We start from the raw sequence: 22,951 nt of genomic DNA on the forward strand, positions 1-22,951 counted from the left end.
TTTCAGTTTGAAAAATCCTGGGAAGAGACTGGCCTGATTGCAGTCATTCCTGGTGCAGTCACTGTAGCCAGAGGAAATGAGAACTAGGATTAACCCAGCTTGGGTTGGGTAACTATTTTTGGTCAATTGCTCTACATATGGATGGTTTCTATTTGGACTGTTAGAGTAGACAAAGAAGGGCAGTTTTTCAAAAAGGGGGAGTGCTAGTCCAAAAGAAATGGGGCTCCAGAAAAATATCTTACAGATATATATCTCTACATGTATCTATATTATTAAAAATATCTATAATAATAGAGATATATAGTCATGTGTTGCTTACCAACAGGGATACATTCTGAGAAACGTGTCATTAGACTATTTCATTGTCATATGAACACCATAGAGTGTACTTACACAAACCTAGATGGTACAGCCTACTCCTGTGGGTGGGGAACCTGCAGCCTTCTGATTTCAAGATTGTTCTTTTTTAAACAGCAAAGGAGGCAAGAAAAGCTTCATCTTTCTCTGCTGCACCCCTTTTAATAAAAGGATTTGTTCTATAAAATTTAGATTCAGTCAAAAGGCCACACTTGACCTAGAAGGCCACATGTGGCCTTAAGGCCGCAGGTTCCCCACCGTATAGCCTATTGCTCCTAGACTGCAAACTTGTACAGCATGTTACTGTATTGAATACTGTAGGCAGTCATAACACAGTGGCAAGTATCTGTGTCTCTAAACAGAAAAAGTACAGAAAAATATGGTATTGTAATCTTATGGGACCACCATCATATATGCAATTTGCTGTGACAAATATTATATGGCACGTGACTGTACATACACACATGTATCTCTAGAGTCTACTGTAATAACCTTTTTAGTCATTAGACACAAGGAATCTGGAGGGAGCTATCCAAATTGGTGGGGTTTCGGGGGTGAAGGCCTGGAGGAGTGGAGAAGAGATAAACTGATTTTGTTACTTGTACATTTCTTTGCAATGGAAGAGCCCTTTAGAGTCAAACGGGGTGGGCAGGAAGGAAGGCAGGGAATGAAAATAGATTCATGGCAACCACCACTCTGGTGAGAATACTTACCGCATGGGATTGATATTTAGACATATACATATACATACACATACACACACACCTACACCCTAGTCTAAACACTTCAAATAATTTAAATTGGAGCAGCATTAGTCATTTCCAACCGAAGATTTTTGAATAGTAAAAAAATGTTATAGAAACCTCATTTACTCAGTAATAACATTCAGGAGAACACACTGCACATATTCATTTCCCACTTAGCCTGAATAAGCAGTTTGATTATATAATGGTTTTCTAATGTAAGTTTTTCTGTGGCCAGGGAAAACAGCTTTGTAAATAGTCCATCCTTTTATAATTGAGGTGATTTTCTAAACACTTAAGGTATTTAGTAATGGTGGGGAACAATTAAGGCTTAATTACTACGAAAATAAAAACACCACAATTATAGAAGAATATTTAAATAGGAAAATTATAAAACTATATAAATTATATGTAGTGTTTTATATATATCACATAGTTTTATTATATATAGTATCAAAATACCTTTTTTACTTTGGTAACTAAATTTTTGAGATCAAGAACAAACTAGTTCAAACATTTCTACATACAAAAATTCCAAGTTTATATTTATTAAAAACAAAATAAGTTCTGTTGAAGTAACAATATATACACCAAGATAAATATTTGGAATTGTGAAAACAGATAAAGTGAACAGTTTCAAATTTCTCAGTATTTTAAGGACTTAAGTAATTTACTGTTTTCAGTCATTTTTTTGTTAAAAATATTCAATTTTAAACTTAGGTCAATGTGCTTTTTTGCTTTTTCTTAAAGACAGGTATTAGGTTTGCACCACTAAGAAATGACATTTACAGTTGTCTAGATGTAATAATTTTAAAAACATACAAATTCAATACATAGTAGGAAAATATGTTTAAAAAAACGCATAAGAGATTATGCCCCATAAAAAAAATAAATGCACCTTCTATTAATATCAAAAACTAAATATTTTGATTTAAAAGTAGCTGCTATAAAATGTTGGCATAGTAGGGATTATTTGCTTTCCTAACGTATAAATATTTGTATCACAATTAAACAGTAATATCAGTATCTTAGCAAAAAATGTAACACATACATGGAAAGGTAGGCATTGTCCTGTATTCAAGTTTTTGAGTTTGATTTCCATTAAAATGTTTTCTACAATTTTTAAGAACTACACATACAAAAGTAAAAAGATGAGGTAAACACCTTACACTTTTAAAAAAGTACTTAAAACTTAATATTCAGGTATTCCCAATGTCTAGACTCTAGAACAATGCTTTACAAGGTTCTCCATAATGAGGATGATTATGACACGCATCTGAACCACATAATGAACAGGTTTCTCGATCTTCTGAGTAGACAATGATGTTCTTTCTTGTCATTAAAAAAAACAATCATGACTAAGTTTTGCCAACAATATTCCTTCACCGTGGGTTTACATGAGGCACCACGCTACAGTAAGGGCAGCTACAATGCCATTCAAAATTGCCATGCTATATCCCATGTGGAAAGAATGTCCAGTCAGTTTCCTAGAGAAAAAGGAAAAACACAAATCAAAAAAGAAAAACATAACTTGATATAACAGTAACACCAAAAGTTTTCATTGAAAGTACTTATGACCTGGGAATATATTTCCTAAATGTGTACATATTAACATACTAGTTAAAAAAGAATATTGGGACATCTGTAGGACCAATAGAGGATAGATCTTAAGTTCTCTGTCAAAAACTGTGCTGGTTAACAAACACAGTTGTTTTCAATTTCATTACTCAGAGCAAAAAGCTGAGTTTCATCCCTATACTTCTTTACTGTGTTTCACTGTCACTATGTGTAGCCATTACCTAATTCTAAGGTATTTACATCTTGTTATACTACAAACATGTTCTTTAATTAATTAGTGTGTTTCTCTGTACTCTTGTTCTTACTTAGATCTAACTTACAACACACATTATTTCAAGCATTTGTCCTGTTTATACCATTTTTAGGTTACATGAAGGAACTCTTTCTTTGAGCACATGTCCATATGACTGGTAAATCAAATTACGTCTTTCAGACATTTCAGTTCTCAACTTAATAGGTTACTTAATTGAAGTGGTTTTCAATGAGTTCCTAGCAATCAGCAAAGATACATCTCATGTGTTTCCTTAATCTTGCAACAATTTTACATATTTTACTACCTTTTCTTTCTTAACATTCTTCCCACTAAATGAATTGCAATAGTACTATCTGTTTATCTTAATAAAAATGACATACACTAAAAAGGAAACAAGGTAGTGTCCAACTGGCATTCACTGGAAAGCAGAACAGAATACTCTCCTCACTGGAGCAATCCAAATTGAGGACATACAGGAAGAAGGTGAATTGAGAGAAGTAAAAGCCAAAAGTCTAAAGCAATAAGGGCTCTGGACTGAGAGGGTCATCAAATTCATATCCTCTCCTCCTTTCCTAGAAGAGACCAAAGCCAGGGAAGTATTTAGATCTGAATTAACACTTGAAGAGTATCTCAGAATAATGACTCTAGTTCCGTAAGATCTGTGACAGAAAGTGAAGAAGGTACACTCTTCAAAGAACAACCCCTTTGCATTCACCTGAAGCTACATAAGACCCTGATGATTCCTGACGGTCCCCTGTTCTGGCCCATGGGAGTTATTATTTACTCTTTCCACTCAACCTTTCCGCACTCGACTAGGGCTAATTTAAGATGCTTCTCACGTGCTGTTAAGGGTTAATCTACCTAGCTGTATTACCTACTACATGGTAAAATAAGTACACTAAACACTTTGTCCCTTCAAAAAAAGAAATTCTTCAAACATATATTGATTAGTGAACAGAAACCTAATCATAACATTAAACTATCAGCATTATCATTCATTGTAAAAAAAAACCAAAGTGATGATCTGAGAAACTTTTAAGTTAATACAGTCAATCATCCATATCCACGGGTTCTGCATCCATGGATTCAACCAACCACAGATGGTATATATTCAGGGAAAAAAAATCTGCATCTAAACTTAACATGTAGAGACTTTTTTCTTGTCATTATTCCCTAAACAATATAGTATAACAACTATTAACATAGCATTTATATTATATTAGGTATTATAAATAACCTAGAGATGCTCTAAAGTACACAAGAGAATGTGCGTTAGTATATATGCCAATACTGTGCCATTTTATACAAGGGACTTGAGTATCCCTAGATTTTGGTACCGGCATGGGGTCCTGGAACCAATCCCTCATAGATACTGAGGGATCACTGTATTCACCAAATGAAGTTAATCACGGAACAGGTTTCCAGAGTAGTTTTATTTTACTAGTTTGTGACCCCCACAATCCCACAAAAATAGAAAAAATGTCTAAAGTCCAGTTTACTAAATTTGTAACTACAATGATGATATAACTGAATTTTAGCAAGATATACATGCTCAAATGCTCAGCAACTCTTACTAATAAGCAGACAAAGCAATGCATTTTAAAGGCAATGAAAAAATGCTCCAGAGCAGGCATTCTTAGTCTTTGTACCATCTCAAATGCACCATATTCCCACTGGCAACACTGTAGCAAGTGTTACTGTGAGGAAAAAGACTTTAATCTTTGAAGAATCACTTGCTTTAAAGCTTCTTTTCAACATATTCACTATGACTGCCCTCTTTGGGGTAAGACACAGACAACCCTTGGCAGGTTTTCTTTCTTGTGCCCCTAATTTGTGAACTCTGAAGTTCAGTTAATAAAGACCAAAGGCAACATGGTTCTGCTTCGTCAAAATCCTTCACTTATCTCTGGTAGAGGACTTGTTTTAAATTAACTCAAATATAATGAAAATATTATCTTCAATTAATAAATTTAATACCTTCAATAAATGAGGACTAAATATAGTATCTATTTACCCATTCTGTATCTATATATACATCTTACTTTTTTAATTAAAGCATACCAGTAAAATGCAAATGTCTAACATCTGTATACACATCAATGAATCTTTACCATGGTACACACCCTTACCTACCCACCATCCACATCAAGATAGAGAACATTCCAGCACTCCAAAAATCTCCCTTGTAAATACCCAACTTACTTCCCCCAAATCTTGAGGTAATTGCAATGCTGAGGGCTATCACCATGATTGGTTTATTTACTCTTTCCACTCAACCTTTCCGCACTCAACTAGGGCTAATTTAAGATGCTTCTCACGTGCTGTTAAGGGTTAATCTACCTAGCTGTATTACCTACTACATGGTAAAATAAGTACACTAAACACTTTGTCCCTTCAAAAAAAGAAATTCTTCAAACATATATTGATTAGTGAACAGAAACCTAATCATAACATTAAACTATCAGCATTATCATTCATTGTAAAACTGCATCTTGAAACTGCATCTACATGGCATTGTACCATGTGTATTTTTCTGTGTCTGGCTTCTTTCACTCAATATTGTGTCTGTGAGATTCATCCACGTTATATGTAGCATTAGTTTGTTCTTTTTTATTGCAGTATATAAATATACAAAAATCTATTACCCATTCTACTACTGATGGGCATTTGGGTAGTTTCCAGTTTGGGGCTCCAATACATGACTTTGGTGAGTGCTGGGCATTGGCACTCATTCCTCTTGGATAGATCCTAGGAATGGAACTTTATAGTTGTAGGGTAGATGTAAATTTGGCTTTAGTAGAAAGCATGAAACATTTTCCCAAAAATAGTTCTACCAATTTACATTTCCATCAGCAGTGTATGAGAGTTTCAGTTGCTCTACGTTATCAGCAACACTTGGTATTATCAGTCTTTTAAATTTTAACCATTTCAGTTGGATCTGCAGAGTATGTTGTTGAGGGTTTAAAATTTATTTTTCTGATGACTAATGTACTTATTGTACATTCAGATATTTTCTTTTTTTGAAGTTCCTGTTCAAGTCTTTTGCTCAGTTTTTTATTGGTTTATGGAGTTCTTTACATAATATAGATAAAAATCCTTGGTTAGAAATATGTATTGTAAATATGTTCTCCTAGTTTACAACTTGCTTTTTCACTCTCTTAATAAGATCTTTTGGTAAACACAAGTTCTTAATTTCAATAAAGTCCAATTTAACAATTAAAAAAAACTGGTTAGTGCTTTCTTTTTATGGCTTTTTCAATAAATCTTTGACTATTTCAAGGTTATGAAGATATTCTTTTTCTGAAAGAGCTTTTACTGTTCTTCTTTTGATATTTAGGTCTATAATTCATCTCAAAATTAGTTTTTATATATTGTGTAAGGTAGAGGCTAAGGTTCATTTTATTTCTTATGAATATCTGATTGCTCCACAATTTATTGAAAACACCACCTTTTTTTCCTCATTGAATTGCTCTGGTGCCATTGGAGTCACATAACTATATATGTGTTGGTCTGTTTTTGAACTTACTTTCTGTTCTTCTGGTGTATTTGTCTATCCCTGAACCAATACCATATTGTCCTGATTATCATAGTTTTATAGCAAGTCCACAGTATTACACTAAATGTAGGTTTTTTAATTTTGTTGGACATTTTACATTTTAAAAGGAACTAATACAAACAACAAACATCACACTTAAAGGTGAAACAATAGAGGAATTGCTATTAAAGGCAAATAAGATAAGGATATGTGCTATCAGTGCTATTGTTTCACACTGTCTGGAGATTTTAGTCAATGCAATAAGAAAAGAAAGAAGTTATACCTTTAGACAGAAATAAAGTTATTTTTTTCAGATGATATAATTATATACTTAAAAAATTCAAGTAGCTCAATTTGAATTTAGCATATGACTGGAAGGATTTTTAAAATTTTTAAAATAAAATTTTAAAAATCAACAACTTTTCTATGTACTGTACTAGCATTAGCCAATTCAAAAATGTTATGCTAAAAGATTCCTTATAATAGCAAAGAAAAACTACAAAATCTTAGAAATGCAACTAACAGTAATGTGTAAGATTCACATAACCATAAAACTTTGCTGAAGATCTAAATAAATGGAAAGATATCCTGTGTTCATGAACTGGAAAACTTTATATATTTTTTTAATTTTTTATTTTTTTATTTCAGCACATTACAGGGGTACAAATGGTTAGGTTACATATATTGCCTTTGCCCCACCCGAGTCAGAGCTTCAAGCGTGTCCATCATTATATTGTTAAGATAGCAATATTTCCCAAATTGATCTACAGGTTCAATGCAATTCCTCAAAATTCCAACTGTCCTTTTTAAAAAAGTATACACAAATCGATCCTAAAATTAATATGGAAATACAGTGAACCTCAAAATAGCCAGAACAATCTTGACAAAGAACAGAGTTAGAAGATTTATACTTCCTGATTTCAAAACTTACTATAAGGCTACAGTGGTCAGATAATGTGCTCCTTGCATAAGGATAGACATATAGACCAATGGAATAGCATTGAGAGTACAGAAATAAACCCATACCTCTATGGTCAATTAAGTTTCCACAGGGTGTCAAGACCACTTAATGGGGAAAGAACAGTTTTTTCAACAAATGATTGTAAGACAACTGAATGCAAAAGAATGAATTTGGTCCTCTACCTTACACAATATATAAAAAAATCAATTCAAAATGGACCAAACACTTAAATGTAACAACTGAAACTATAAAACTGTTAGAAAAAAACATAACCATAAATCTTCATGACCTTGAGCAACAGATTATTAGATATGACAACAAAAGCACAAGAAACTACAAAAAAAAGAGATAAATTAGACTTCATCTAATTAAAAACTTTTATGTTTCAAAGGACACTATTAAGAACGTGAAAAGACAACCTACAAAATGGAAGAAAATATTGGCAATTCATGAATTTGGTAAGAGTCTCCTATCTAGGATATAAAATAACTCTCATAACTCAAAAATTAAAAGATATATTAATAAAACCCAATTTAAAAAAGGGCAATGGATTTGAACAGACAGTTCTGCAAGAAAAGACATACAAATAGCCAATAAGCACATGAAAAGTTGACAATGCTCAACATCATCAGTTTTATGGAAATGGAAACCAAAATCACAATGAGATACCACTTCACACTCACTAGGATGATTATAATTAAAAAAAAAAAAAAAAAAAGAAAGAAAGAAAAGTGTTGGTAAGGATGTGAGGATTGGAACTGGTAGGAACATAAAATGGTACAGCTACTATAGAAAACAGTTTAGAGGTTTCTTAAAAAGTTAAACATATGGCCGGGAACAGGGGCTTATGCCTAATTCTAACACTCTGGGAGGCCAAGGTGGGAGTATCACTTGAGCTCAGGAGTTCGAGACTACCCTGAGCAAGAGTGAGGCCCCATCTCTACTAAAAATAGAAAAAATTAGCCCAGCAACTAAAAATAGAAACAAAAAATTGGCCCCCATCGTGGCAAGTGCCTGCAGTCCCAGACACTCAGGAGGCTGAGACAGGAGGATCGCTTGAGCCCAGGAGTTTGAGGTTGCTGTGAGCTAGGCCACTGCACTCTAGTCCAGGCAACAGAGCAAGACTTTGTTTCAAAAATAAATAAATAAATAAATAATATTAAAAAAAAGTTAAACATAAGAGTTAACATATGACCTAGCAATTCCACTGTAGGTATATACCCAAAAGAAGTGAAACATACATTCACACAAAAACTTGTAGCTTAATGTTCACAGCAGCATTATTCCTAATAGCTAAAAAATGAAACAATCCAAATGTCTATCAATTGATGAACGGATAAACAAATTGTGGTATATCCATATGTCATATTACTATAATTCATCCATAAAAAGGAATGAAGTTACGATACATGCCATATGATAGATGAACCCTGAAAACAGTACGCGAAGTGAAAGGAGTAGACTCAAAGACCACATTTTAAAAATTTGTATGATTCCATTTATATGAAATGTCCAGAACAGGAAAATCCATGGAAACAAAAAGCGGACTACGGGTTTCCAGGGGCTAGTGGGAAGGTAAATAGAGCAGTGACTGGTAATGGGTATGTACTTTTCATTGTGGAGTGATAGAAAAATGTTCTGGAGTTAGATAGCAGTGATGGTTGGACAATATAGTGAAATACTAAAAACTACTGAATCAGTTTAAAATAGTGAGTTTTATGTTATATGAATTATATCTCAATTAAAAACCTTTACTGAAGGACATTAAAAGAGGATATGAATGAGGGAGGTACATACCATAATCTGGGAATACTCAACATTGTAAAGGTGTTAATTTCTTTAAAAAAATCTGTAAATTCAATGAGATCTCAGTAGTAGCTCAATAGGATTTTGGTGGGAAACTGACACTTTGACACTAAGCTCATCTGATACAATAAATGTTCAAAAAATAAGGAAAAATTCTAAAAATTCAAATCATAACATAAAAACAAAGTCATTTTAAAAAGAAGTAAACTGATACAGAAATAAAAAAAACACTGGAATAGACCACAGCATATAAAAACAGATCTGTTTGTAACTGCATGCAATAGGAAGGGGAGTTGATGATGAGATATATTTTACCAATAAGGCATTTTTAAGTCAAAGAGAACAAAATTGACAATTATTTCTTTATAGATTCCTTCCTCCTTATTCCTAAGAACCATGGTTTTTCATTTAGCAGTATAGGAGAAACCAAAATTCAGCTTATTCTCAAAAGAGCTGTCATATCAACATGGAGTAAAAAGGATGATGGTTTCCTTCCGGTCCTCTGGTTTTGTTATTTCACAAGCTCTATTGAATAAGATGAAAAAGAATAAGAAGAATCTCGTATTTTTGTATTAATGGGGCAAATGCTGGCAAATCCAGTGTTTATAGGTTCTTGGCTTGATAAGCTCACTCTCAACATGAAGGTCAGAAGGTACTTGTAGTCTATTACAAATTCTCCTTTTCAAACTTTGTGTATGTAAGAAAAGTCACTATTGGTCTTACACATACTAACAATAAAGACCCTACTGGCCCAACTCATGTACAGTGTATTATTTTGTTCATAGTTTCATCATAGAATCTACTATGGATTCTAAAATGGTGCTTATTGTTTTATTTTCATAACCTGAAGCAGGGAAATACTAGTAGGCAAATGGCAATACAATTTAGGGGTACAAGGGTTTCAGAAGATTGACTAGAGTATATATAATTTTTGCTCATTGGCTCTTCTAAAATTTCATGAAGGAAAAGGTAAGGAAAAGGAAAGGACTAATCTCAGAAGAATGATAAGCCTGATCAAGAGAAGCACATTCTTTTATTATGTAATTTAGATCAATAAAGCAAAATGACTATAATTTCTTAAATCCTTTGTAACAGTCTAACACAGTGGTGGAAATGTAAATTAGTATAGCTATTATCGAAAACAGTGAAGGTTTCTCCAAAAACTAAAAACAAAACTACCATACAATCCAGTAATCCTACTATTGGGTATTTATCCAAATGAAGAGATACCTGCACTCCCATGTTTACTGCAGCACTATTCATAATAGATAAGATATGGAATCACCCTAAGTGTCCATCAGCAGATGAATAAACAAAATGCATAGATACACAACAGAATACTATTCAGCCATAAAAAAGAATGAAATCCTGTCATTTGCAGCAACATGGATGAGCATGGAGGCCACTATGTTAAAATGAAAGAAGTCAGGCACAGAAAGATTAACATCACATGTTCTCACTCATATGTGGGAGTTAAAAAAAAAAATTGAGCTCATAGAAATAGAGTACAATTGTAGCTGGAAAAGGTAGAGAAGCGAGGGGAGGGTACAGAAAGGTTGGTTAATAAATACAAAATTACAGGCCGGGCGTGGTGGCTCACGCCTGTAATCCTAGCACTCTGGGAGGCCGAGGCGGGCGGATTGTTTGAGCTCAGGGGTTCAAGACCAGCCTGAGCAAGAGTGAGACCCCCGTGTCTCTACTAAAAATGGAAAGAAATTATATGGACAGCTAAAATATATACATAGAAAAATTAGCCGGGCACGGTGGCGCATGCCTGTAGTCCCAGCTACTCGGGAGGCTGAGGCAGTAGGATCGCTTGAGCCCAGGAGTTTGAGGTTGCTGTGAGCTGGGTTGACGCCAGGGCACTCACTCTAGCCCGGGCAACAGAGTGAGACTCTGTCTCAAAAAAAAAAAAAAAAAAAAACTAAAACAAAGAAATAAACAAACAATAATTATACAAGCAAACCCAGGAGGTGGATGGAAAAAAAGGATGAGAGATTTATAAGTTTGTGTAAGTATATGTTTCTGCTTTCTATTCTCTTCCTACTTGTTCCCAATCACTTCTTCCTTTATAATTCACCAGAGAACCTAGGCTCCCATTATTTATATCCAGATTTTGTACTGTGAAAATGTAATGCCTAGCAATATACTTATATTAACATTTAATAGAAACTTATAAAGTGAATATGTAATAAAAGAATTATACCTTAATTATTTTTATTTTTCAGTAATAGAATACATTTAAAATTTAAGATTCATATAAATTCAATAACTCTGGAAATTCAATCGACTACACTCATACTTTTGAACCACAAATTAAAGCACTGAGTAAGCAACTGCCAAAAGTTCTAAATAAATTGCTTTTTGTTTTTTAATTTAAGAGATAGAATAACAGATTCAAGCAGGTCTCTTTTCATGTTTCAGGTTGTTTATTTTTTTTATGCTTGCTAGCCTTGGTTAATTTGAACTGAATCTCTATGCAACAGTGACAAATACCAGACTCCACTCTTTTAACAGTCTTCATTCCATGCCACATTTATTCCTAAATTTCCTTTCCCTCACATGTATTCCCACATTTCAAAAACACTTTTATGACAGAATTCTTACAATTTAAAACAGTAACTTCACTGCCAACTGATAATGCTTTAAGCAGAAAGCTCTTGGTACTTGCCAGAATAAAAAGTTATATTAAAGGCTCACATAAAAAAACCATTTGGCTATTTGTTTCTGTGTCTGACCCAGCTCAGCGGAGAAAGGTTGAGCTAATTGGTACTAATCTATTCCCCCTTCACACATCTGAGCTGTCTTTTATTTCTCATTCTATCCCTAGTCCAGGAATCTCTAATTCCCAAAGAATTTTAAGCTGTATAAGGTTTGTTTGGAGTAACTACCAGTTAGTTCTTATTCTGGAATCAAAAGTTCTTAACCCCAAACCTGAAGTTTGAAAGAAAATACTAAGCAAGACCATATTTCAATTACTTCCAAAGCATTCTCTTTTATGTTTCTTTCATAAACATAAAACTATGTAACTCCTTTTGTATCCTTTTGGCCTAAAAATTACTTATTAGAAATTGCTTAAGAGAAGACAAAGTTATGTGTATGCCAATGAACTTTACCAGTGTTATTTAAGAAATAAGGGTTAGAATTTAAAAAAAAAATGCATCCCTGATTTCACTTCTTTGCTATGTCTCTCACTAAGGAAAAAAAATAACACAGATTACATTCAACCCTTACTATCTACTCTGAAGTTCTTCATTTTATAATTTCCTCAATTCCCTTTTCACTCAACAAAATTTACAGAATGAATACTCTATATCAGGCATTATATTAACATTACACATGAGACAGAAATGAGTAAGAATCAGTATTGCCCTCAAAGATAACAAATCTAGTGACATAGTGGGTTGTTAAAGTTTTAAAGACAGCATTACTGGAATATAAAGTAGTCATTCAGCTTGTAGAAGGGACAAAATTTTAAAGAAGAGCTAATACCTGAACTAAAATTGAGTATGACAGATTTAGAGTTCTAAACAAATAACTGTATGTACAGAAGCAAGAGACAATGCAGAGCATGGGAAGGTTAACTGTTTGGTATGATTACAAAGAAGGATCTGGAAAGCTAACTCTCTCTTCATCAGGGTCTAATCATGGCTCTATTTACAGGACTATTTTAACCTACTTGATAATCTAATTCTCCATTTTTAAAATGAGGATAATAATGGCTGTCATTAGTGTTCTTGTGAAAACTAAACGAGATAATAATTATTAACAAGTACTTGTCGCAGTACCTAGAATTTATTGAGCACGCACTCATTAAGACAATAAATGTCAGCCATGATTTTTGGTCCTTGACTGGTTGGAGTTACTGAAGGAGAAGGAAGAACTGAAGGTGATGCCAGATTTCTCACTTGGGTTACTGGTTGGATGGAATTCTATTCACCATGATAGGGAACCCATGAGACGAAACAGGTTGGTGGGAAGTGGGAAACAATAAAGTCAATTTTAGATATGTTAAACTGGAAATATCTGTGGGACAATGAAGTAAAAATTCCCAGTAAGCAAGAGGAAATATAAATGAAAATCAAGAGAGAGGTTCTCAAACATAGCCAGAAAGAAAAATAGGAGAGAGTAGTTGTCATAAAAGTTAAGGAAGAAAAACATTTCAAAAAGGAAGAAACAATAAACTATTTCAAATAACAGATTGAATAAATGAAGATTAAACTTCATAATTAATAGGACTGCAGTGAATTCAAGGAGAAAAAATTTAGTGTAGGGGTGACTGCAGACACCTGTGGAAGCAACTGCAGTCACTGGGGAAGCAGAGACTATCTTTTTCTTCTCTAGTCTTCCAAGATACTTAGATGTGGATGGGAGGGGAGCTGGGCATGAGAATTTTTTTTATTATAGGAGAAACTTGAATGTTTTAAAAAATCCTAACAAGAAGACTGGATACAAAGGGAAACATTGAAGACATATGAAAAAGGGAATGGGGTGGGTGGTGTGGGTAGTGGGATCTAGAGCACAAAAGGTAAAATTAAGTTTGGGCAGGCAGAAAGGACACTTCATCCTCTGGGATAAGAGGAATGGGTGGAATGATGGGTGGGGTTATATGGTAAGTTTGTAATAAGAGGAAGAAGGAAGTAGAGGAAGTCCCTTGTAAGTGACCTCTTAGTGAAACTAGAAGTGAGGGCCATTGATTGAAAACAAGAGTTCATGTGGTAAAGATTTGGAATAGCTGCAGAAAAAGTGGGAAAGGGATGCAGTTGGATGGATGGATTGATAGATGGATCACACTAGCTGAGATTCTACCTCAGACTATCAAGTTGTGAACTCTCCTTACTGAGATCTTAGTTTGGATCAACTCTGCTTCGTTATCCTGCTTATCTGAAACACCACAGGTCTTGGCATATTTTAAAATGAATTTGAGGTCTTCTGCTATTTTAACATTTTGCTAGCTTTGCTCCAGGCTCTCCTCTCTTACTTGACCTTCCTGTTGTCCTCTCTATAACTTTGCAATTTTACAGGGCTGACACTTTATGTATCTTTATACGAGCCTGGCAAAAGGAAGCTATTTTTCTTAGAGTTCATAACAATTGTGAAAAAATGTAATGTCAATTTTTAAATTTCAATTAAAATTATTTTCCTTGTCACTAATTTACATCTCCTGCTATATTTCTTAACCATAAAAAACATTTCCCAGACTTTGCAAGTCACTTTTTGAACACTCACAATCTAAAGTGAGAAGTGAGTAAATAAATACAGGTTTATAACTGTCTTACTTACTTTGTTATACTTTTAAATATCCCCAAGTTGTAATCTTTCCGGCTTCTTCAAATAGCCTTCAGTTGTCTTTCCATTACTACTTTTTCATCACCATTTATCCATTAAAACTCAGATATTCAGTAAAATAAATTTATCAATTAGGTGTGAAGTAATCATTTTTTAATATTAAAATGTGATTTTTAGAAATGTGTGTCTTATCCTTTAGACTATAAAATTAACCAGTTAGAATGGAACTATCTGAACATATGAATGAGGGATGTTCCCTCATCCCTTGTCATATACATATATATATCTCCATCTATCTATATAGATATACATTTTGACAAAAAATTAGAAATCTTTTGTAAGCAATATCTAATTTCAAAGCAGTTTTTTAAAGCAGGGGTTGACAAACTAAGGCCCACCTATCCTGTTACCTGTTTCTGTCAACAAAGTTTTATTGGAACAGTCTCGTTCATTCTTTTACACGTTGTCCATGGCTTCTTTGGTGCTACAGTGGCAGAGCTAAGGAGTTGTGACAGAGACTGTGTGGCCCACAAAACTAAAAATATCTACCATCTGGTCCCTTACAGAAAGTTTGCTGACATCTGTCTAAAGCCTTCCTATTCAAAGTGTAGTCCAAGGACCAGCAATTATCAGCATCACCTGAGAATTTCTTAGAAATCCCGAATCTCAGACATACTGAATCAGAATCTGTATCTTTAGCTAGATTTTCTGGTGAATCTAAAAGGCTCAAAGTATATACTGATGTTCACTAATTTGGAAATTAGCAAAGAGATTTATACGTAGATCATCTCTTCAGAAATCGATACCAATTACTTTCTACACGAAAGCTTCAAAATTACTGTATTAAACAAAAAATATACAAATTGAACAAATGCTTACAAAACTTTTTTGTTTCACTGTTATCATCGTGTTCCTAAATAGTGGATGTTATGACTTCTTAAAAATTTTATATGATAGGTAACTCACATAAGAAATCAGGTAAGAGACTGAATAGGAAAAAAATTTCTCCCCTCTTTCTCCTTTTTATATATTAATATATACACATTGCTAGGACAGTGGCTACACATTGGTATACTGTGTATGTGTACATGTATATGTACATACTTAATGTTGAACTGCAATGCATCATTCTTAAAAGTACACAAGAGATGATGGTGACTAATTTTGAGCATTTGCTCCATTGCTCCTCTTGGCCCTGTAATTAGTCTAATAATTTGCATTACCAATAAATATTGGTTAATAGAGAATATTCTGTTTTAATGGAACAAGTTGATTTATCAATCTATGCAAAAGTAAATGATGTTATAATGGGACTCAAAATTTCTATAATACTTTAAGGATTTCCTCATTTTTTTAAAAAGACTTCATTTTTATTAGTGTTATATTTAGTTTCCTAGCAATACTGCCAACTTCTTTGGTCCTACTTTTTCTTCTATAACATAAAAATGGTCTGCATTATCTCTGTACTCTCTTCTAGATCTCAATTCTGCAACAATTATTCCTCCATATATATATTAAAGTCCTTTACCCAGAATTTTATTAACTAGAAATTTTAACTGAGTCACAATCCTCTGCTTTGCCAGTGCAATGTTAGTTATCATAATGACCCAGGGGCACAGAAACATCCTAAAATGATCAAAGTTCTTTAAAATGGAATTACATATGTATATATTTTAAATACCTTACTGTACTACAATTCCCTGAAAATCAGTAAGAGAGAAATGAATGAATGTACATCAGGTTGGATCAAACTGCACATTAACCTACAGTCTATTTTACCTATCCAGAAGTCTACTCAGGTAGACTTCTGGATAGGTAAAATAAAAAAATAGGTAAAATAAAAAATAAAAAAAAAGAATGTCAGACATGTTAACTTTATTCACTGGTGTGTCAGCAGAAAAATATCTGAGGACAACTATCTGTGCTAGGTACTACCTTGATTAGACAAAGTCCTTATGCACTAGGAAGTCAGGGCAAACAATATAAAAGTTATAAGAAAAATGGGATTCTCAAGCCTTAAAATGTCATTAATCAGTTAAAAAAAATTTTTTAAAGGAAGTAAATGAAACAATGCTGCCAAAATTTTATTTTGCTAAGAACAAAGTGTAAAAAGTAGCATCTACTACCAGCATTATTTCACAAACAAAAGGGCACCTTAATATTATTAATAGAAGAATAGAAAGAAAAAAAAAGAATAGAAAGAATAAAATCTCAGGATAAATAACGATTACCCAAGAAAAGATAACTGGCAACCTGTGGTAGGTCATAGTCAGACTTCAAGCTTGAAAAATCTCAAGAAAAGCAAAGTTCCGACATCATGTTTGCTTTATCATCTGATGTATCTGTTGCTTTAACTAGGAAACTTACACTTATTGCCTATAAAGATAAGTATCATTGTTTTTATCCCATTTAAGAGATGAAGAAATTAAGGCTCAGATACACTAAATGAACTGTTCAAAAGTCCTTCTGCTAGGCTGAATTTGGAAGTCACCTCTTCTGACTTCAAAGCCCTTTCTAATATACCAGGCTGCCTCTCGTAATTTTTAGATTGTTGAACCACAAAAATGGTTCTAAGTACAAAATTGACAAGTGCTATCTCTCCTGTATTTCTTATCACTATTGTTCTGCGCATATGTACACCTGTGCCTTTTCAGCAGCCCATACATAACACAGTGTAAACAGCATAAGCAAGAACAATGGCAAACAGGTGCAAAGCAAACACTCATTAACTATATCATTTTATGAAAGCAAAAAGAAAACCAAGAAGAGTTAATATGATTTCTTACAGGATTTTGTTACATCTATGTATGTCTCTATTCAGAACAGTAATGGAAAACACTTTGTAAGACATGCATGTATATTAACCTTTCACTTCAAGAAGCTGCAGGGCGATGCCATCAATATATTCATTAATAGTGACAGCATTGCAACTGATGGCTCCAAATAGTCCCTAGATAATGAAACTTCATGATACTCAAATATCAAGGCCAAGTTCTTGATCTATCTCTTTTGTCAGTAGCTTTTCTCTCCTACTGCAATTAGCCATCTGACATCTGCTTCATTAGTTCATAGCAATAAAGAATCTGATTCAACAAACAGGCAGCTCTCCAAAATCTGTATGAAGAGTAGTAGAGTCAATTCACTGTGCTCAGTGTTAAATCTAGTGTGCTAGGAAAAGAAACTTCTAATTTAAATACTAAATAACTCCCTTTGCTTGACCTCCAAGGCTTACATTACTGCCCACGAAGAACCTATAACACTTTTCTATTATGCTTTTACTATTTGTTCTATATTTCTTAACTCCCAATGTGAAAAGGAATAAGGAAAATTCAGAGAAAACCCTAACAACACATATAATTTTTTTTTAAAAATCAACCTAATGTTTATTAGAAAAAAGAATAGTATAATACGACAATGTCAATCCTAAATCCTGAATTTTCCAGAAAATTCACATCAAATATTTTACTGTCTGCTGTGTGCTACAACAGTTAACAGCAACACACTCACACACAAATGTTAGCATCTAATTACATACAGACTGCTTTATGTAGGGAATAACACATGTAAAAGAGTATCAGATCACACGTATTTGTCTGTAAAATAGTTACCAAAAACAATCTGCCAAAATGCAATTCAAACAAAAAACAACTTGTTCCCTCTTCTTTCTCACTTATTGATAATTTATTTTGCAGATTCCAAATAGCACTGTAAGGCAACACAATTTTTTAAAAATAAGGCTGAGTATAAATAATGTTAAATTATTATAAATGAAAATTAAATTAAAAGCATGTGTTTTCTGAAATTGACTGCCCGGGGCATTTATCCAATGTCTTTTGTAGTTGGAACAAAAAGAAACAGAAAGGTGGATAACTAAGAGTGATCAGACTAAAAAAGACTGACAGCGTCGGGAAGGCAGCAGATACCCCCTGGTTTGTACATTAACTAAGAAATAATGTAGATTGCCAATGTAATGCTACAGGTTATATTTTAAGCAAGATTTTGTGGAAAAAAGATAACCACTCCTTACCTTAGCACATTCTTAGAAATCATGACATAATACTGATAACTGTCAAGTTTCCCTGCATTTTGACCATGAACCCTCTATCAAATAAGCCATAAAGACAACCAATACATCCGTGACTTGAAACTGAGTCGAGTTGTAATAACATTACATTTTTCTGATAACTCAAAATTGCTATCTGAGGAATGATTTTGAAGGCTTAAGTCTCTTTTAAAAGCATCTAGAGAAATTTAAAATGTCTTTTTTTTAAACAAATATTCCTATCATAAACATAGATATCCAAGGTCACTAATCACGGGATTGTGCTCAAAGTTGAGACAATTCTTTTTAAAACAATTATACTCCTCAAAAGACTTATCTTCAGTTAGTTGCAAGATTCAAAATGAAAAGTCTCTTTGCAAAGAGGTCAGCTGAGGATTTATGAAGAACTGAGACATTTTCCAAAATCTACAATGCTGTGACTGCAAGACATACTATGTCTATAGTGTTTCTCAACAGGAAAAAAATTATTTAAAATTGGTTTCTCAATAAGTGATTCAATAATCCAAACTTTAGATTCTGATATCTAATTCACCAGAAATCTTACTTTTATATACCTTTGAGCAGCATAAGCTTTAAATTTGAAATTTCCAGCAGTACTTGATTTCCATAATACAGTTAGCCCATCCTTATAACTTTAAATACAAGCATTAATTTTTCTTCCTTGGAAATAAGTATCTGTGGGATATCTCCAGCATAAAACAATAATCCTATATTATTGACACAAAAACTTCCTTGGCATAGTAACTCCCTTCACAATAATTTCAGCTAATTTACTAAGGAAATCACTAGATGTTAGGGGTGCTTGCCACTTTACTCTGTATGTATAGGTTATGCAAATTAACTCTGGATTTAAAATGAATAAACCAAATTTACTTACCAAGAATGCCTTATTCTGGAACCCTCAGATTATTTTAGTTTTATATTTCTACAATGTTAACGCCTTAGCTTGAAGGTTACAGGAGTATATATGTTAAATTTGACCTTTGATCTAGAAAATGAGCATCTTTTTCATGTCAGCAATCAGACTTCAATAATTATCAGTACTGATTGCAGATTGCAGTGAAGCAATACCCTTAACTTCTTTAACAATGTTGGTCCTTGATCTCTTACTCTACATAAAAAGTACTACAAGGTACACATATTTAATAACTTTTTTCATATTACTGTCACTAAATATTTTACTCTTAATTACAAAACTAGTGAGCTTTCTACACTATGCTTTTTGCTAGACCAATCACTTACATTATCATTTTCCACTAACTTTACTGCTAGACTATAATGTGACATTTCTACCCTAGGTGGGACTTATTATAATCACTGAGTGGTTTGCACTTTTAGCACACTAACTATAAACCTGCAGCTACATCATTTCACCACTAGATGGGCTTGTGCACAGGTAACATGAAATGTGGAGTGCAGAAGATAAAGACAGTGTGATGTTAAGAACAGATTTTGATTGGGTTTGGCAATATTGCAGGGACAAAGCAGCCACATGGCAAAAGCTCAGACTGCTTCTTAATTGTCAATAAAATGATGCAGTCTCAATTCTTGAAATTTCTCCTATTGATTCATTTCATAATGCAGAGGAGACAGAGGTTAGCTAGTATAACAAAAACAATAAACAGAGTCAGGGGCTAGTATGTTACATGCAAATTATTTAATATTTGACTTTGTGCAAGTTGCTTAAACTCCTGGGACTCAGTTTCTTAGTCTATTAAAAACTGGAGGAACTAGACTAATGATAACACCCATAGGAGTAGTGGCTTAGGAGGGCATACGTTCTCCCATAATCTTTAATAGGAATCTCAGGTATCCTAGAACACTAGTTTAAAAGGTGTACTTGTTAGGAAAATGCACTTCAATGCACATCTGGTATCCGTATCTAACTTCTTCCCCACTGAAGACAACTTAAAACGTTTTGGTTTTGCCACTGCCACTGCTCCAGCCTAAAATGAACTCCAAGATTCTCTCTCCCTTTTTTTTTTTTGAGACAGAGTCTTGCTGTCTTCCCTGCTAGAGTGTAGTGGCATCATCATAGATCATTGCAACCTCAAACTTCTGGGTTCAAGCAATCCTGTCTCAGCTATGTGAGCAGCTGGGACTATAGGCCCCCACCACCACCCGTAGTTAATTTTTTCTGTTTTTAGTAGAGATGGGATCTCACTCTTGTTCAGGCTGGTCTGGAACTCCTGACCTCAAGCGATACTCCCACCTCAGCTTCCCAGAGTACTAAGATTACAGGTGTGAGCCACTGCGCCCCACCAAACTCTAAGATTCTTTAAAGCTCTGGGTTCTCTTTGTATACAGTACTTTTGCATGAACAGGTAACAAACATACTTAGATGCATTAACTCCTGAAAACTATAATTAAAGCAGATAATGACAATGTGAAATATTGACTATGTATATACACTCTTATTTGTCTGCTTGGAAATCACTGACAAAACCTGACGGATGAACAGGGAAAAGTGATGAGAAGTGCATTGAAGTGCATTGATTAGGTACGGTAGAAAAAGCAGGATAATGAATAATAAGATAGTTAGAAATAGGGAATGCCTATTTAGATACTCCAAGAAATCTAAACTTACTGCTTCTGCCTGTTGTTCTTCAATACTGTAATAGATACTCAGTAACAACTAAGACAAAGCCCTCCATATAATTTAGAAGTATTCTGGACCAAATATGCAAGAAAATGATGGCTTACTAATAAAGAAGTGTGTATATGTGACATAGCAGTATACTTTTTAACTCAGCAAAGTTTGCTAATGTATTGAACTATCTTTCTGAAAAACATGCCTGTCAGAGTTAAGTATTTGTCTGAAAGTATACCTTGCAAAGTTCTCTATTTTGTATTTCCTAAAGGTCTTGTGCTTATGTAAAAGTGAAAGTTTCTGAGATTTAATCCAATAAATATAGAATAGTAAATATGAATAAAATTTAAATAAATATAAGAAAAGGATTTTATTTCTAATCTCAATCTCTTCTAATGAATTATTGATCCAAATTGCTGATGTCATTAAATGTCTCATCTCACCTCATATTTACTAAATATCAATAATGTTATTTTTTCTTCCCCTGAAGAGTTTACATTTCTAGAGAAACACAATTAATAGCCACAGTAAATATGGTCTTCTCAATTTTTTACCCCACTTCAACTATTCTGTTTAAAAAGAAAAAAATAAGCTCAGATACTTAAGTCTGCAAAGACAGCAAAAGACTACTATTTTAACAAACCAACTAGACATGACTTTTTACTCTCTTACAAAACAGTATGTACACTGTGATCCCAATTTCCATTTTTAAAATATGCATAAAGAATGGAAGGATATATATTAAAGTGTTGGCAATCACTTCTGCTGATTATATCCATTCTTTTTCTTTTTTTAGAATTTTCAACAAAGAACCTGAATTACTTCTATATTATTAGACATCATTGTTTATGTTAGGTGATAAAGGAATATATAACCTGTTACAAAGATATTTTTGTAAAAGTACAATGCTGTATATTAATGAAATATATCAATCTGATTTCCAAGAAAATGGTCTGAAGACTACAACTTTCTCATAATGTAAAGTTGTTTCCTATACAAGGACTCACTCTACTGGTGACAAAGAGAATATACTTATTCTGACATTTCTGAAGTAACTGCATATTTTCCACAAACACGAGAGGGCAGGGTTTTCTCTATAAAACTCAATTTCAATTACGTTAGTATGTTTGTATATACACACAAGCATACATTTGTGTGTATACACCCACATTCATTTGCATATTTCAAAACTATTTTTAGGGCAGTATTAACAAATACATAATTTAAGTCTCTAACATGACACCATCTCATGTTAAAACTGAATGACTAATAAACACATGGAAAATGAAGGCCCTGCACTACTGATTTAATTTAATAAAAAATACAAAGATAATTTTCAAGAAGTTGGTTAAATGCCCTCACAATTGCAGATCTTTAAAAGGACACTAAAATACTTTTCTCTAACCCCAAAAGCTCCTCATATCTATGAAGCATATGAATTGTGGTGGTGGTGGAAGAGAAACTGAGGGAAAATGACATTCCACGAAGAAAGAACAGCAAGAATAAAGCCATGACATCTCAATATTATATAATTTATTTGGGTGATGCCAAAGCAATTTGATATGTGACTACAGCATAGTGTACGTTGGGAAATAGCTAAATTGGAAAATAAGGGTGGGGTCAACTAGGTAAGGATTGTTCTGCTATACTTTGGAGTTGGACTTTATTCTGAAGGCAATAGGAAAGCCACAGAAGACTTTCAAAGAGAAAGCTGTCACTAGATGTGTTTTTAGAAAGATAGCAGTATAGTTGCTCCTTGTTATCCACTGGATTGGT

At 33.5% G+C, this 22,951-nt stretch overlaps 1 protein-coding gene across 1 annotated transcript in view; it reads right to left on the minus strand.

Annotated features, from left to right (window-relative positions):
* Positions 1-2,088: 2,088 nt before the first annotated feature.
* Positions 2,089-22,951, minus strand: part of ARL6IP6 (ARF like GTPase 6 interacting protein 6) — a 30,865-nt gene continuing 10,002 nt past the window's right edge. The window contains exon 4 of the mRNA XM_069457578.1: positions 2,089-2,587. Coding sequence (XP_069313679.1) covers positions 2,494-2,587 — 94 coding nt within the window. The 3' untranslated portion in view covers positions 2,089-2,493. The remainder of the gene's footprint in view (positions 2,588-22,951) is intronic.

This window comes from Eulemur rufifrons, chromosome 1 (assembly GCF_041146395.1).
Source record: "Eulemur rufifrons isolate Redbay chromosome 1, OSU_ERuf_1, whole genome shotgun sequence".
Taxonomy (NCBI): domain Eukaryota; kingdom Metazoa; phylum Chordata; class Mammalia; order Primates; family Lemuridae; genus Eulemur; species Eulemur rufifrons.